This window comes from Hemiscyllium ocellatum, chromosome 8 (assembly GCF_020745735.1).
Source record: "Hemiscyllium ocellatum isolate sHemOce1 chromosome 8, sHemOce1.pat.X.cur, whole genome shotgun sequence".
In the NCBI taxonomy this organism is placed as follows: Eukaryota; Metazoa; Chordata; class Chondrichthyes; order Orectolobiformes; family Hemiscylliidae; genus Hemiscyllium; species Hemiscyllium ocellatum.
The window spans coordinates 33,318,826-33,337,507 of NC_083408.1; the positions used below are offsets into that span (position 1 = coordinate 33,318,826).

General features: G+C 42.2%; 1 protein-coding gene across 1 annotated transcript in view; it reads left to right on the forward strand.

Annotated features, from left to right (window-relative positions):
* rpap1 (RNA polymerase II associated protein 1) overlaps nt 1-18,682 on the forward strand; it is a 110,096-nt gene that overhangs the window by 58,751 nt on the left and 32,663 nt on the right. Inside the window, exons 13-19 of the mRNA XM_060828322.1 lie at nt 901-1,035; nt 1,719-1,898; nt 3,658-3,815; nt 4,724-4,906; nt 10,026-10,221; nt 11,977-12,086; nt 16,850-17,045. Coding sequence (XP_060684305.1) covers nt 901-1,035; nt 1,719-1,898; nt 3,658-3,815; nt 4,724-4,906; nt 10,026-10,221; nt 11,977-12,086; nt 16,850-17,045 — 1,158 coding nt within the window. The remainder of the gene's footprint in view (nt 1-900; nt 1,036-1,718; nt 1,899-3,657; nt 3,816-4,723; nt 4,907-10,025; nt 10,222-11,976; nt 12,087-16,849; nt 17,046-18,682) is intronic.

Below are 18,682 nucleotides of genomic sequence, written 5' to 3' on the forward strand. Positions count from 1 at the left end.
GGAGGGACTGGTACTGCTGAAGAATTGGGGAGACTGCAGAAGGACTTGGATAGCTAGGGGAGTGGGCAAAGAAGTGGCAGATGGAATACAATGTGGGAAAGTGTGAGGCTATGGATGGTAGGAAGAATAAGGACATAGACTACTTTCTAAATAAGGAAAAGTGTCAGAAATCTGAAGCATAAAGGGACTTTTGGAGTTCTAGGCCAGGATCTTCTCAACATGCAGGTTCATTTGGCAGTTAGGACGGCAAATGCAATGGTAGCCATCATTTCAAGAATACAAGAGCAGAGATGTACTATGGAGGCTGTATAAGGCTCTGGTCAGACCATATTTGGAATATTTTGCCCTGTATCTGAGGGAGGATGTGCTGACCTTGGAGGAAGTTCAGAAGAGGTTCACAGGAATAATCCTGGGGATGAAGGGCTTATAATATGAGGAGTCTGGGTCTGTACTTGGAGTGTAGAAGGATGGGAGGGAGTCTCATTGAAACTTACAGAATAAAGAGGATGGTGTTTCCACTGGTAGGAGAGAATAGGACCTGAGGGCTCAGCCTCAGATTGAAGGACAATCCTTTAGAAATGAGACAAGGAGGAATTTCTTCAGCCAGTCAATGGGGAATCTATGAAACCCATTGCTGCAGACGGCTGTGGAGGCCAGGTCAGATAGAGATGGATAGTTTATTGATTAGAACGATGGTCAATAGTTATGTGAAGCAAGCAGGAGAATGGAGTTGAGAAATAGGTCAGTAATGATTGAATGACCTAATTCTGCTTCCTTATCTTATGGTTTTATGGTCTAAATTTCACTTCTTAAACTGTGCCAGTTTGCCAACTATGCTCAAAGTAGAATCTCGATTGTCTGATGTCCAATATTTCTCTGTTATTCTTTGCCCTGAATCAGGGTTTGTTGAAGATGAAGGTGCTTCAGCGTTTACGTTATATCCTCGAGGTTGTTCGACCGGTCGCCTCGGTCACTCTTGATATATTGGAGATCTTGACTCGTATAGCAAGGCACTCCTCTGAGGCTTGTAATCAGGTAAGCAACTTACTGTCAGTAATTGTTATCGTTAGTCAACAGCTCTGCAAGTGACAATTCTGAAGTACAAGGTTGCATTTCTAGAATGCCTTTTGTATATCAAAACATCCCAAAACACTTTAAAGCCACTGAATTGCTTTTGAAGCATATTCCCTGTTGTAATGTAGCAATTGCAGCAGCCAATTTGTCCCTTGCAAACTCCCATGATCACCACGTTTATCAATGACGCTAAAATATAGTGATGCAGATTGAGGGAAATATGTAGACTGAGACATCAGGAGAATTTCCCTGAGGTTGTTTGAAACTAAGTTCTGAAGTTACATGTGTCCAAGTACATGTTGGAAATTCAACACCAGAATGATCTCCTGGCTCCCAAGCTCAGACGAAAAGGAGATTCTCCGATCTCCCTCCTTCCCTTTGATACCTCTCCCCTCCTCTCCAAGTTGGCCTGGACTTGTATATAGTTTCCCATTTCTCTCTGGAAGTCTCATGGTTTGAATTGGAAAGGAGAATTTATGTTGTGACATGCACATGGTGTTTAAATTGTATGAGATGGGCTGCATTGATCAGAGTCGCTTTACTGTCTTCAAAGTGTCTCTGTAAAGACTATTAAAGGGTTCAAAGGTTGTTTATAGAAGATTGTTTCTTTGATCTCCAGCTGTCTGCCTTTCTTCTTCACCCAGATTCTGGGGTGCCCGAGGTTGCTGGAGACTATCATTTCGGAATTTCTGCCATCCACCTGGAACATCCAGACCCGGAGATCAGGCGAGCTGATAACTAATACCCACGGTGTGCCAGTTGCAGCTGCCATGAAACTTACCCGTGTCCTGGCATCTGCTGGAAGGAATATGTCAGCTATTTTGGTGAGGGCCATCTTAGTTTAACCCACTTTTTCTTTGCCACACTTCAACAACAACTGAAGGGAATTATCTTCGAAAATCCCTTTCAGATTGTTTTTGTTTGGATTGACTTTGTTGATGCTGGTGTTTTTCACCATGAAGTCTAATTTTACTTTCTTGTGTTTTTTACTTCATACCTTCTAATGTGTCTCACTTTCACGAGATGATGTCACTGTTTAATGGCGGAATCGATGAACATTGCTTCAGTTATGGACAATAGCTGCAACTTTCATGTTATAACTGCTGTCTGCATGAAAACAGTTCTAACCTTAATTTTAATTCTCGTGATGTTGTTACCTTGGCCAGCCCACATCACTTCTAATCTGTCAGTATTTTCCTTATCATCACCAGAATTATGAAGAATATACAGGTCTTTTGGCCCAACTGGTCTTTGGTAGTATTTATTCTGCACACAAATCTGTATATTTCCAAGTCTGGGAATACTTAATGGGGCAGTGTAGAATGAGTTTTAGGATCTATTTCACCTGACCGTCCTTGCCCTTCGAGTGTGCGAGTCAACTCTGAGGGCCTGAGCAAAAAATTGTTGTTTTTTGAAGCATTGTTATTTCTGACTTCAGCTCACAAACACATTGTTCCCCCAGTCAACATTAAAAACAATTGGGGGAAAAAATAGTCTGTTTAGGAGAAATAATTCAATAGGGAACCAAATACAACATTTGCAAGTTTGCTGATGATGCAAAACAAGACAGAGTTGTGAGGAGGATGCAAGGAGATGTGAAGGTCTTTTAGACAAGTTTAGTGAGTGGGCAGCACATGGCAGATGCAGCACCGTGAGGCTCAGTGTGAAATTATGCACTTCAGTGTGGAAAGCAGAAAGGCAGTGTACTGTTTAATTGGTGATATATTGGGAAGTGTGGATGAACCAAGAGATCTGGATGTCCTGATACACTAGTCAATGAAAGTAGGTCGGCAAGTGGAGCAATTAGAAAAGCAGAATAGCCTTCATTGCAAAAGGATTTGAGTTCAGAAGTAGGCATGTCTTGCGGCAGTTATACAGGGCTTTGGTGAGACCACATCTGGAGTATTGTGTGCAGTTTTGGTCTTCTTCAGAAAGGATATACTTGTCATATGCGGAGTGCAGTGGATGTTTATAAGGCTGATACTAGAGATGACAAGACTGTCCTGTGAGGAGAGATTACTTTGACTGGGGCCCTATTCACTAGAGTTTAGAAGGATGAGTAGACCTTTGATTGAGATATATGAATTCTAACAGGGTTGATCAGACGAGATGCAGGGAGGATCTTTACCCTGGTTGGTGAGTGTAGAACCAGGGACCATAATTTCAGGATAAAGGGTAGACCACTTCGGACTGAGACGAGAAATATCTTCTTCACTCAGAGGATCGTGAGCCTGTGGAATTCTCAATCTCGGAAGGCTGTTGAAATCAAGTCACCGAATGTATTCAAGAAAGAGAGAGATGCATTTTTAAATAATAAAGGCATCGAGGATATTGTGAGAAAGTAGGAATATGTCATTGAGATAAAGGATCGGCCATTATTCTATTAAATGGTGGAGCAGGCCTCAAAGGATCAAATGGCCTACTTCTAGTTTTTAATGTTTCTATAATAAGTGGTTTATAATTGTGGACTGCACACCCTTGCCATTTCTAACTTGCTCAAATGTATGAATTATGTTATGATAATTTATGAAGCAACAGACTGCTTAATGACCTATGTTTGCTGTTGTGTGTATTTTTATACAGTTAAACAAATACAACATGAAGGAGCGAATTGGGAGGTTTGTAGCAGAGGACCCTTGTGATCTGCCATTGGAGCGACAAGAGGCCTTTGCGTTGAGCATTGAGGCCTTGCGTTTATGGGCTGTTGCAGCGAACTATGGGCAAGCATGTGATCTGTACAAGTGAGTGTGAGGAGATAGAGATCAGACAGAGGCATTGATCTGAAGATGTGCTGAATGAACGTGGGTTTAAGTGGTGGGGCTAAATATGTTTGGAAGGGTTTTGCATATGCTGAGCGAGTGGTTGGGTACGATGAAATCGGAAGATTGGTAGGCATGCATGGTACAGTATTTGAAATGTAGGGTGTGCTGTGTGGGTACATTCTGGGGTCGGAGGATGGGGGTGTGCTGTTTTTCAATTTCTGCATGGTCCTGGGAGTTGTGTTACCAGAATGGAGGATGAAGGTCTGGTGATGACACTGAAGGCAAAATGGACAAACTGTTTTCTTTTTCTGACCTGCCGTTCCCATATATTTGCAGCTTTTGTGAATTCAGGGGCATTTGCAGTACTTGTGAAGTTCTGTTTTCACACAACAAATGGCAATGTAAACCTGTTTTAGTTTTGCTACTTGTGGATTAAGTGTTGGGACCTCCCTTTCTTTGAGGAGAAAGTGAGGTCTGCAGATGCTGGAGATCAAAGCTGAAAATGTGTTGCTGGAAAAGCGCAGCAGGTCAGGCAGCATCCAAGGAACAGGAATTCGACGTTTCGGGCATAAGCCCTTCATTAGGATGAAGGGCTTATGCCCGAAACATCGAATTTCCTGTTCCTTGGATGCTGCCTGACCTGCTGCGCTTTTCCAGCAACACATTTTCAACCTCCCTTTCTTTCCTTTGATTTTGTTTTCAAATCTCTGGATTACAGACAAGTCTGCTTCCCACTGAGTTCTGGCTAGTGCAGGCCAAATGAGTATATAGTTTCTCCTCCCTATGGGAGGAGGGCTGTGCGAGTTGCCCCAAAATAGTTTTTGCATCGATTTGAAGAGAGAGCAGTTATCCTCTTCTCATGTGACTCATTTCTGTTTGTGTTCCAGAGACTTATATCCTGCATTGATGAAGATGCTTCAGACACTACCAAAGCTTACCTCCCAGCCAATGGAGGACGACGAGTTGTATGGTTTTTACATGCAGAGAGCTGAAGTGTTGGTTTGCCTCTTGACCAACGTTACTAGCAGTGCAGGCTGTACTGCTGAACTGCAGGCCCAGCTCACCCATAGGTACCTCTTTGAGTATCTCCTCTTTGAAGCACCAGTTTGAACTAAATGCCTTTCTTTTCTGCATGTGCATCTGTACCAAGGCCCCAGATCAAACTCCTCTCGCGTCTGCGCTGGAACGTTGTGCACCCTGGCACGATCATCACTGACTCCTCATACCCAATTATATTTTGATGACTCTGGTGGAAACCCTTTGCAATGTTTAGTCTCCAATTTACTGAGAAACCCACATAGAATTTGGGGTAATCCTACAGGGAGTGCAGGCTTTAGTACAAACTCAAAATTGGGGCCCTTCCCTGCATTGGTATGCTTTTTTGTTTTGCAACTAACCTACTTTGGTACCCTGCTTCGTTATACATTGTGGGACACTATTGAGTTTGAAGCTATTGCTGAGCAGGTATCGTTGAGAGTCAGGTCAGCAAAGATTGCCCCTTATGTTAACCAAGTAACCTTTGACAGTCCTTGATGAGACATACTCGCAGGGTGGCTGAAACCATGTTGTATTTGTCACCCCATCTCAGTCAGTTAAGAGAACCTTGAAATTCAAATTTGGTAACTGCACCAAGTTAGAAAGTTGCAAAGGGATATCCATTTTCTGTAAGCTTGGTCAAGGATTTACAGAGGATTGGTGAGGCCAATTAGTGACCAAAATGACAGAGGGTGAGGCGTGGTATCAAATGAGGGCTTTGAATTGACTTTTATCAGGGAAGAGAACTGTATCACAACTACTGTAAATGAGCGTGTTGACATCCTGGATGTAGGGAAAATAGACAGAATAGGTGTTTGTACTCAGTGCCAATACATCCTATCCATACAGGTAATCTATTATGATTTTTTGCTGGAAGTAAGGGTAAATATTACAGAGATGTTGGCCTCTGCGTTCCAGTCCCCTTTAGCTGAAGGGGTAATCCCAAAGGACTGGATGATTTCAAATGCCAGCACACTTACTCGGAAAAGAAGAGAAGGCTAAACCTGGCAATTAAAAGTATTTAGAACTTTCTGAAACAACAATCTAGGAGGAAATATTCTGAATTGGTTGGACAGGAGACTTGTTCGTCTGCATTATATTCTGTGTGAAAAATAATAGGCACTTTGACAAACATGGAATAATTGTGAGTTTTGATCATGTAACGGAAGATGGATTAGGGCAGCATTAATGCTGTTATCTCTATGGATTTTCAAAAGGGGTTTGATAAAGTAATACACATTAGGCTGCTTTGGAGATTGAAGCCAGTGGGATAAAAGGTGCAGTGGAAGCATGGATATGAAGTTGACTGAGGAGCAAGAAAACAGCTGTGGTAAATGGAGGGAACTTAAAGTATACAGTGGAGCTTCCTAAGGATTGCTGCTCAGTTCATTGCTGTTTCTATGTAATTTACTGACTTGGTTTTGAGGATACGGGGTAATATTTTGAAATTTGTAAATGTAGTTTCCATCGAGGAGTAATGCGTGGCTGGTGGAACAGACAGACATATAGCAGACGCAATTCAGGGCCAAAAGGTGTGACATGATGCATTTTGTAGGAAGAATAAGCAAGATTGCAAGCTCACTGGAAATTTGCTAAAAGGGCTTTACGAAGAGAGAAGGAAGGGACAGAGCTACCATTGAAAATGGTTAACAAACCAGTTACGGTAAATTATTTCATAAGTTAGAGTCATGGAGATGTACAGCATGGAAACACCCTTCGGTCCAACCCGTCCATGCCGACCAGATATCCTAACCCAATCTAGTCCCACCTGCCAATACCCGTCCCCATGTCCCTCCAAACCTTTCTTATCATATACCCATCCAAATGCTTTTTAAATGTTGCAATTGTACCAGCCTCCACCACTTCCTCTGGCAGCTCACTCCATACATGTACCACCCTCTGTGTGAAAAAGTTGCCCCTTAGGTCTCTTTTATATCTTTCCCCTCTAACCCTAAGCCTATGCCCTCTCGTTCTGAACTCCCCGACCCCAGGGAAAAGACTTTGCCTATTTATCCTATCCATGCCCCTCAAAATTTTATAAACCTCTGTAAGGTCACCTCTCAGCCTCCGATGCTCCAGGGAAAACAGCCCCAGCCTGTTCAGCCTCTCCATACAGCTGAAATTCTCCAACCCTGGCAACATCCTTGTAGATCTTTTCTGAACCCTTTCAAGTTTCACAACATCTTTCCAACAGGAAGGAGACCAGAATTGCACGCAATATTCCAACAGTGGCCTAACCAATGTCCTGTACAGCCATAACATGACCTCCCAACTCCTGTAATCAATACTCTGACCAATAAAAGAAAGCATACCAAACGCCTTCTTCACTATCCAATCTACCTGCGACTCCGTTTTCAAGGAGCTATGAACCTGTACTCCAAAGTCTCTGTTTTTCAGCAACATTCCCTAGAACCTTACCATTAAGTGTATAAGTCCTGCTAAGATTTGCTTTCCCAAAATGCAGCACCTCGCATTTATCTGAATTAAACTCCATCTGCCACTTCTCAGCCCATTAGCCCAAGTGGTCCAGATCCTGTTGTAATCTGAGGTGACCCTCTTCGCTGTCCACTACACCTCCAATTTTGGTGTCATCTGCAAACTTACTAACTGTTCCTCTTATGCTCACATCCAACTCATTTATATAAATGACAAAAAGTAGAGGACCCAGCACTGATCCTTGTAGCACTGCACTGGTCACAGGCCTCCAGTCTGAAAAACAACCCTCCACCACCACCCTCTGTCTTCTACCTTGAGCCAGTTCTGTATCCAAATGGCTAGTTCTCCCTATATTCTGTGAGATCTAACCTTGCTAATAAGTCTCCTGTGGGGAACCTTGTTGAACGCCTTCCTGAAGTCCATATAGATCACATCTACCGCTCTGCCCGCATCAATCGTCTTTGTTACTTCCTCAAAAAACTCAATCAAGTTTGTGAGACATGGTTTCCCACGTATAAAACCATGTTGACTATCCCTAATCAGTCCTTGCCAGTTAACCTGCTATTTAAGATATTCATTTTTGCATTTGCTCTGCATTTAGGTTGACTCTCCTTTTCAGGTAAAATATGCTGTATGTGCATTAGTAGTTTAGTTCAATGCATGTTTTACAGACTGGTATCTTTAGGATTGGAGATCAAACAGGTGATATTGGCTTGTTTTGCTGAGGGAGTTTAAGGCACGCCTATTCTTTGTATGGGACATCAATAACATGGTCACTACCCACTCCTATGCCAGTAGTTCACTTTTGTGTTCAGAGTTAAATTGCACCCCTGTTTTTGGAGAGGTTTTCAAGGCTTCAGAGCTTGACTTGTATGTGGACATCTGTGGTAGTAAAACACGGGATCCTGGGTTTTGTAAGGAGAGGCCTAGACTGCAAAAGGTCTGCATGCTAACTTGAGAATTAAAGCATGATTTAGGTCCACCTGGGTTTTGTGTCCAACACTTCAGGAAGGGCATGAAGCTTCAGGGAGGGTGCAGAAGAGATTTGATGGAATAGTTCCAGGGATGAGATTCTACAGTTATATTGACATAAGAGTTGGGGTTGATTTCCTTTTAACAGAGAAAACTAAGAGGAGATTTACACATAATGAAATTCATGATGCGCAACTAATAAAGAGTAACTGATTCTATTGGCTGAATAATGAGAGGGCACAGATTTTAAACGGATTGGTGAAAGAACCAGAGAAAACGTGGGGGGTGGACACTTTTTTGCATGACGTGGTTATGGTTTGAAATTTGAAACTTGTGATGGGATGGAGGATGCAGAAGGAATAGTAGTATTGAAAAGAGCAGGTGTTTGGAGGAGAAAACATTCCAGAGCTGTGATGGTGTGATGAACTCGATTGCTTTCTGTAAGAGCCAGTGCAGACCTGTTGTTGCATTATTCTGTCTTTCCAGGTCAAGGGGAAGAGAATGGAATGATATGTTGACAGGATTAGTTAAAGAAGGGGAGGAGGAGGCCTTTGCATTGGATAAAGTTAAATTGAATGGCTCAATTCTGTTGCTGCAAATTCTGAAAAAAATATTGAAGGCATATCTCTTTGACACTGCTTGACATCATCTCTCTTAATTTTGCCTCCGTTTCCTTCTCCCTGCTGTGGTGGAGCACCCTGGAGCTTTAACAGTACAATTTGAATGTGTTATAACAACATAAGAATTTGTCCCATGCCTAATCTCATATTATTATCACCCTGCTGTACACCACAGTCCTGCTGGGCAGCTTGGCGCCACAGCTCATGATTGAAGCAGGTCTTATACTGACATAAGGCGGCTGTGGTAGATTTGCAGACAGATGTAACATGACTGGAGTTTGATAGTGGGCATGCGGAGTGGGGGGAGGGGGCAATTGTGTCAGGGTCGATGACTGTTGCTAAGCAACTGTTCTATACAGCAACAAAGGCTGGTTTTGTTTTCCATGGCAGGACACTTTTTTTGAATTAATGCTACCTATTTTTGAATGCTTCCCGGCAGTACTTACTGGCAATTACACAGTCAGTATTAAAGTGATTGACACCTCCGTAGTGTGCCCAGCATTTTAGTGTGGGGAATTAAAGGAAACACAAAGATACACATTAAATGTCAGTAATGTGATTAAGGGTTATAGTGGAGAGCACCTTTGTCAATCACATTAGGTCATCAGTGATTCCAAGTGAAACGCATTTCAGTGCCTTTGTGATTGACACTGCAGCAATTCCCTCATGTATTCTCAGAGCTTGTGATCAGGCTGTTTCCAAGGTTACCACTGCTGCTCATGTTTCTGAAATGCTGTCTGCTTTAATTCAGAACCCATTGAAAGATTTAGACAGCCTGTTCGATGCAGTAGCTCTTTCCCATTTGAGTCACAAGGTCATGGGTTTGACAGACCTGAGCACAAAATCTCGGCTGACACACCAGTGGAGAACTGTGGAATTGCTGCATTGTCAGAGATGCTGCCTCTCTGATGAGACATTAAACTGAAGCCTTGTTTGCCACATTGGGTGGATGTAATAAATCTCTCTGTGCTGTCTCAAAGAAAAGCAGAGGCACTCTCTTGGCATTCTGGCTGTTATTACTCTCCCATTCCACCAACATTGCTGTGTAAAAGGTAAAATATCTGGTCATTTATGTCCCAAATGAAACAAAGTTACTAGTAACTACTCCATTTATGTCCTACAATAGCAAGGACCAAGTGGAACATATTCCCCCTCCTCCACTGGACTGGAGCCATGTGGCAGGTATCAAACCCTTCCTGGAGGCCTGTGTCAAAAGGTGCCTTAAGGAAGTCAGCTGTCCAGCAACATGGAATAAAGTGAGACAACTGACAGCAACGTATATTATTTACCTGGCAACATACTACAGTAAACTCATCCAACAGGTACGTAATTGTTGTCTTTATCCACATTTGTTCTCATGCTTTATGTCACGTGATACTTGCTCCTTTTAACACTACACATTCTCACATTTTCCTTTCCTTTCCGTGTCACTGTCACATTCATCTCATGACTTCTGTTAGTTTTTTTTTTGTTTTGTGGGGTCTGGTTGTGTTGCTGATTATGATCATGGCCTGGTGCTGCTCTCAGGATTAGTATTGCAGTGTTTATATCCGATGCTTGGAAAGCTGGAATTTGGTTTTGACAAAGTTGAAAGAGGTTCTCACATTTAAATGAGGAACTGTTGTAAAAACTCAACTGGTTCACTGACATCTTTTAGAGAAAGAAATCTGCCTTTCTCAAATGGTCTAGCCTGTCTGTTCCTGTTCCAACCCAACCAGCAAGACCATCATCTGTATCACACTGCTCAGACCCACCATCCCTTCCTGAGGATAGCTAAGATGGGCAATATATGTCACTATTTTCCACATCCTGAGAACGATTTTTGAAAATTACCTCTGGAAAGAACTTACATTTATGTAAAGTCTTTCATGACAAATTTTCAATAGCCAGCAATCAGTCAAACAGCTCATTTTACTTTGGTGGCAATAGTTGTGGGATAAATATTGGCCAGGGCACTGGAGAAAATTGCCCTGGTTTTGTCACAAGTACGGCCATGGCTTCTTCACATCCACTTGAAAGAACAAATCAGGCTTGGTTTAAGGTCACAGTTGAAAGTTGGAATCTTCAACAGTGCATCCCTCCCTATTACTGTTGTGGAGAATCATCCTGGATCATGTATCTTTGAAATGGGTGTTGAGCTCTGACCCAGAGGTGAGAGTGCTGTTAATCTGATTGAAACCTCTGCATCTGGTAAGCATGATAATTGGCTTGCCTATTTGGAGTTCTAGATTTTCTCCTCTAACCTAATTGATCATATTAGCAATCATGATTCTACTGCTTCCTGATCACTTGCTGGAAGTCTACATTTTAAATAATTATTTGTAGCATTGTCTGCAGTGTCTTATCACAGCTGTTTTTCATGGTCTCCTACTTTTTTGCCCCTGTCCCTCCGCTTCTTCTCAACCTCTGGCCAACTACTTCTGTGGGTAATTTTTATATATCAAGTATGTTGGCACCATGGTGGCTCAGTGGTTAGCACTGCTGCCTCAAATCACCAGGGACCCACACTTGGTGACTGTGCAGTTTGCACATTTTCCCTGTGGCTGTGTGGGTTTCCTCAGGGTACTCTGGTTTCCTCCCACAGTCCAAAGATGAACAGGTTAAGGGATTGGCCATGCTCAATTGCCTGTGGTCTCGAGGGATGTGCAGGCACAATGGGTTAGCCATGTGAAATGCAGGGTTATAGGGATAGGGGAGGGGGTGTGTCTAGGTGGGATCCTCTTCAGAGGGTTGGTGTGGACTCGATAGGCTGAATGGCCTGCTTCCACACTGTAGGGATTCTATGATTCTCAGAGATACAGCGATCAGAGTAGCACAAATCCATTTTAACACATGGATCATACTGTCTCCAGCTATATGCAAATTAAGTAGTATGTTCTGGTTACTTCCTTGTGTAGGTCTGACATGGAATGATATGCTCTGACTTATATTTAATTTGAGTTATACACATGATAATGACACCTTACGTAGGTCAGGCACAGGCAAGTGGGATGCTGTAATGTTCTCCTTGTCTGAGTTGTGGACACATCGATAACTTCACTATATTCTAATGCTGTTCTCTCTTGAATTTTCCACAGCCGTCCTGTAGATCGGTTGAGTGTTTAGAAGAACTGGAGCAGTTTTGCTCAGGGACCTTTTTCCCATTCCTTAGCCTGCCAGTATTAGAGAGCATGTTTGAGGATCTCAGGTAAGATCCTGTTTCTTTTGGGGCTGTGAATCCCTACCATTTGTGCTGTTGGATGATCATTGTTTAAGGTCTAATTTGGCTGAAGCTAAAGATTAGATTAGATTAGACTTACAGTGTGGAAACAGGCCCTTCGGCCCAACAAGTCCACACCGACCCGCCGAAGCGCAACCCACCCATACCCCTACATTTATCCCTTACCTAACACTACGGGCAATTTAGCTTGGCCAATTCACCTGACCCGCACATCTTTGGACTGTGGGAGGAAACCGGAGCACCCGGAGGAAACCCACGCAGACACAGGGAGAACGTGCAAACTCCACACAGTCAGTCGCCTGAGTCGGGAATTGAACCCGGGTCTACAGGCGCTGTGAGGCAGCAGTGCTAACCACTGTGCCACCGTGCCGCCCACTAGATTGGAAGACAGATCAGAAATTGAAGTTTTCAGAGAGCATCAGTTTTGAATACATGTTGGGGATGGAGTGACAGCATTTCATGATTCACACATGACTCAGCAATGGGGCAACCATCTAAGTTCAACTTAGCATGTCATTGTGTCTCAGAATGTAGCATCCTCCATGTATTTTGAAACCAATAAATTTTCCCCTCCATCATTGAGTTGCACTAGCTCAGTTGGGCAGTCATGTTTTCATACTGGCCTTGAATGACATTCATGAACAGTCATGTGCCAGCTACAGCAGGAGGATGAAGTAATTTTCTTGCAGTATTCTTCTGGGATACCCAGCAGAGTATGTTCTACCTTCAGAATGCTCGTTCCAGGCCAGATTCTGGCTCCTAGTCGAACGATTGCTGAAAAGCAGTATATCTGTGAGGGGCAGGTATCTTCTTTTTTTATTCCTAGTTGTTGACTTCATATGCAGCCACTTTCACCAAATTTCCTCAGTTATTGACTTCCTTTCTGCTCCCTTCCACCCACAACAAAAATGCTATTTCTCAACAAGTCCAGACCTGATGGATCTTTCGACATGCAAAGACATGAATATGCAAATCAGATGCAGAACATTCAGCCCCTGAACTTCCTCCATTGTTCAATACAACGGCAGCTAATCTAATTGTAACCTAAATTCTACCCTGATAACCTTTCACTTTCTTGGTCATCAACAATCTGTCCTGTGTTACGAGTATTCAAAGACTCTGCTTTCACCACCTTGTAAGCCCAAAGACTTGGAATACTCTGATAGAAAATGTTCTGCCTCACTTCTGCTTTAAATAGTGACAATGTATTTTTAAACATAACTCTTATTTCTAGATTCTTTACAGCAGAGACTTCCTTTCCACATGCATCCAGTCAAGACTTCTCAGAGTCTTATGTTTTATCAAAACAGAAGAACCTAGAAACTAGGAGAAAATAGAAATCATTTGGCCCATCAAACCTGTTCACCATTTAACATGTCCATGGCTTATCCTCCATCTCAGTCCCACTCTTTCCCCATAGCCCTTGACACCACTAATTTTTAGAAATCTATCTGTTTCTTTCTTAGACCTATTCACTGACTTGGCCTTCAGAGCCTAATGCGGTAGAGAATTTCACAGGTTCGCCAACCTCTGGGTGAAGAAAGTCTTCTCATATAAATCCACAATGTCCAATCATGTTTCCTGACACTGTGACCCCTTGATCTGGATATTCCATCCAGGGGAAACATCATCCTTGCATCCATTTTGCCAAGACTTATCAGAATTATGTACAATTCAATGGGATTTCCTCTCAGAGTCTTTTAAACTTCAATGAAACAGGCCCATTTGACACTCAGACTTTACAACATACTTGCCATCCTTAAATGAAGAGACTAATAATGTACACTGTATCCTAGATGTGGTTTTATTAATAAAGGGAAGCATTTATGTTAATTCCTTCCACAGCAAACAATCGCGTGCTATTTACTTGCTGTAGCTGAATAATAGCCTTTTGTAATTCATATATGCTAGGATGTCCAGATCTTTCTGTATCTCTCACCATGTAGACAATATGTTTCCTTTCTGTTCTCCCTATCAAAATGGACAAATTCTTTTTTCCCAACTTATACTCCTTTGCCAGATTTTTGCCCACTTATCTATCTCCCTTTGTAACCTACCTATGTCCTTTTCACAACTTACTTTTCTATCTTCTTTAGTCAGCAAATATGTCAACCATACTTTCAGTCTGTTCATCCAAATAAATACTAAAAGGCTGAAGCCCCAGTATTGTTGTGTGGAATACCACTTGTTAAACCTTGGCAATCAGAAGAAGACCCATTTATGCTAACACTGTTTCCTATTAGCTTGTCAATTTTCTATCCATGCTAATGTTACCCTTCATGCCATAGCTCTTATTTTTAAATAGTACCCTTCCATGAGACAGCTTATGATCTTCCTTCTGGAAATCCAAGTACAATACGTCTCCCAATCCTTTACCCAAGCACTTGCTTACTTCCTCAAAGAACTCTAGTTGGTTAAACATGACTTCACAAAACCATATTGATTCCACCCGATTATTTTGAACATCTCGAAATGCTCTGCTGTAACTTCTTTGATAATGGCTTCCAACATCTTCCAATATCTTCCCACTGACCGATTTTAAGCTAGAAAGCCTGGTTACCTGCTGTCTGTCCCCCTCCCTTTTGAATAAGGTAGTCACATTCACTATCTTCCAATCTAATGGTAACCTTCCCTGAGTCTTGGGAATTTAGGAAAATTAAAACTTATGCTAATTAATTTGCCAACATGATTGAAGTCCATCAGGATATGGGGACATTTTAGCTTGCAGCGCCACTGGTTTGCTTAGAACCATTCCCCTGGTGATTGTAATTTTCTTGAGTTCTTCTCTCCCTCCATTTCCTGATTTCCAGCTAATTCTGGGATATTACTTGTATTCTTTACAGTGAAGGCTGATATAAATACCTATTCAATTTATCTGTCATCTCCTAATTTTCCATTATTAATTCCCTGACTCACTTCCTATAGGATTATTACTTCCTTTTTTCTAGTTCTTTTTAACATATTTATATGTATTCTTGTTATCTATTATTTATATTTCCAGGTCTTGTGTATTAAATTTACTCCCCTTATTAACCATTCAGTTTTTCTTTGCTTTTTTAAAATCTTCCGTCCAATCTTCTGACCTGCCACTGGTCTCTACACAATTTACACGCTTTTCTTTTAGGCTTCATACTATGTTTAACTTTTCAATTTAACCACAGATGCTGGGTACACTCCTTGGAATTTTTCTTTCTCACTGGACTTTTCTTTTCTGAAATATCATCTTAAATGTCTGCCATTCTGATCCATCCCTTAACCTAAATTGTCAATTCACTTTAGCTACCTCTGCTTTCATGACCTCATAATTGCTCCTCTTTAAGTTTAAAATAGTAATTTTGAACCCACTGCTCTCTTCCAAACTGTACGTAAAATTAATTGATATTACGATTATTGCTATTTTCTATCAATGCACAGTACCAGCTCTGTTCTCCAGTCAGCTCCAGAATATACTGTTCAGAACTAGCTCAAAAAAAGCTACAAACTCCTCAGCTGAGATCCCTTTGTCCATCTGATATTTCCAGCCTTGTGTGAAGGTTAAAGTCCCTCCATGATTTAGTTTTCTGATAAGCTCCCATTTTTTCTTCCTTTTATACTCTGCTGTACTGTTACACAGGAGGCTCTACACTCTCCCACAAGTGGCATCTTACCTCTGTAATTTCTCAGCTCTACCAAAACTGTTTCTACAACTTGATTTCCTGAACATAAGTCATCTGTATCTATTGGACCAACGTGATCATGAATTAACAGAGACTGCCTCCACCTTTTCCTGGTTTTCTGTCATTCCTAAAAATCGTGTATCGTTCTGTATTCAGGTCTCAGTCTTTGTCATCTTGCAGCCATGTCCCTTTCTTGGCTTTCAAGTCATGCTTGCTTACTAGTATTTCCATTTGCATTCTAAGTTCATCTGTCTTGTTTTGAATGCTGCATGCATTTGGATTTAGTTTTGTCTTTTTACTAGCTTTGTAACTTCTAGCTTTATCTATTGATTTAACCTCTTAGATTTGTGCTCTCTATCCTTTCCTGTCACAATCTGTTTATCATTTCACATGTTAATTCCTTTTTCTATCTTGTTATCTCTATTCTTTCAGTTACCATATCTTCCAAAACTAATCCCTTGTCCCTACTATTTATTTTAAAATCCACTCCCTTTTTATGCATGCTCACTGGAACACTGGCCCCAGTATGGTTCAGGTGGAGACTATCCCAATCTTGCAGATCCTACAGGACAGGTGCCAGTCCCCTACTTTCAGAACCCACTTCTCCCACATCAGTCATCCATTTATTTCTCTAGTCTTACTTGTTAGTGTCAATTTGCACGTGGCTAAGGTAATAATCCAGATTTTGTGGCCTTTAATGATTTTGCTTTGTAATTTGGTGCCTAGCTCCCCATTCTGATTCTATGCAGAATCTCTACCCTTACCCTGCTATATCATTGGTACCTCCATGGACCACAATGAGTGGATCCTCCCCCTTTCACTGCATTTTCACTCTAGGCGTGGGCAAACGTCCTGAAGCCAGACAGACAGTGCAGCCTTGGACTTATGCTCTTTGCTGCAGGTAGTTCACAGTTCAATGTTGTGAGTGCAGCCAGAATGTGTGTTCGGGACATGTTTGAAAGTTGGGGGCAACTATATTTGAGTGATATCTCACTGGATCTTGTATCCCCTTTGCCCACAATCTACAGCTGGCACAGTATCAATTTGTGACTAATTGCTGTTGCCTCTCCTCAGGTCACACTCTGCTCTGTGCAACCCGAGGTCCTGTAACCCAGGGCCTGAGACCATCCACAGTCTGGTATCACTGGGATTCGCTGGGAGAGAGACTCCCCTTAGCCTCCTGGGGTCCAAATCCCCCTTTGCATTCCTGACTGCAGTGCTTTATATGTTGAACACGATCAGCAGCGTGCACAAGGGCTTGACGGAAAAGGTAAGGCATTTTTATACTCTGAGAGTAAATAACAGCTAGGAGATGGGTTTCTCTTCCATTCCTCTTAGAACACCATTAAGGTTGGAGTTTTTGAGAGTTTAGATGTATAAAACATGCCAAACAGCTTTTCTTTACCTAATCTTGATCTATTTTTAAAATTGGTCTATTTGTCCCCCACAACCTCCATGGTTGGGTACTATGTCCTTGCCTCTAGGATAATCAAGTTTTGTTTAGTTCACTGATCACAGTCAGGGCAGCGGTGAAGATTTTCACATCCTTTGGCTCAGGAGGGGAATAGGACCCTTCTCCTGATGCTATCCAGGAATATTAACTGGAAGTTTTTGTCAATAATTAGTCTTGTGCTTATTGGCCTACATTGGTTCCTGGTTTCACAATGTCTTGATTTTAACATGGTTAGGGTTGAAGAGTGATACAGCACAGCGTGAGGTCACTTTGGCTCAGTGTGCTTGTGTTAGTTCTTTGAATAAGCTAGTTCAATGATCTCACTGTTTAGCCCCTTTCCTATCAATCTGTAATTTCTCCTCTTGTTTGTTGTGTTCAAATATCTCTGTAGCCTCATCCTCTTGATCTCCCACATATGTTCCAGCCTTGCAGCTCTTCGAGATCTCTGGGTGCCTCTCCAGTTTTCACTGTGCTGTCCTGGATTGCATGCCTATAGCTGGCAAAGGCGAAAGCTCTGCAGTTCATAAATCTGAGTCTTTCCCATTCTCTCCTTAAGAGGCTCCTTAAAATTTAGCCGCTCCTCCAAACATTTGGTCAATTTCTTTAAATAATGTTCTGATGGAATGTTTTACTGTGTTAAATATGTGAAATAAGTCTGAGTTGTTGTCTGAATGTAGCCCTTGTCCAGAGGATGTAGCCGTCAAGGTTACAGATTTGATTCTTTCTACTCGGTCCAGACCATTCAAGATCTTTTGCACCCTTATCAAATCTCCTCTCAATGTTTCCTTCTTTAAGGAGAACAATACCAGCTTCTCTAATTAAGTGACAAAACTAAGTCTCTCATCCCTGGAACTGTTCTCTGAAATCTTGCCTGTGCCCTCTCTAAAGCCTTCACCCTTCCTTCTGATCGTGTGGACACAGCGCTTTATTTGAGAATGTAGCCCCATTGTTAGACTGGGTTAGAACAACATTACAGCAAGGCCCCTTGATTGGCACTACATCCACAAACATCCACTCCTTCCATCTCCGGTGCTCAGTAGCAGCAGTGTGTACTATCTACAAGATGCACTATAGAAATTCACCAAAGATCCCAGACAGCACCCTCCAAACCACGACCACTTCCATGTAGAAGGACAAGGGCAACAGATACATGGGAACACCATCACCTTCAAGTTCCCCGCCAAGCCACTCACCGTCCGGATTTGGAAATATATCGCCATACCTTCACTGTCGCTGGGTCAAAACCCTGGAATTCCCTCCCTAAGGGCATTGTGGGTCAACCGACAGCAGATGGACTGCAGTGGTTCAAGAAGGCCTTCTCAAGGGCAACTAGGGATGGGCGATAAATGATGGCACATCCAGTGATGCTCATGTCCCATGAATGAATAAAAAAAATGGTTTTGTTGTCATGTGGCTTTGAATAATTCGCTAACATCCATTGCCACAGTGAATAA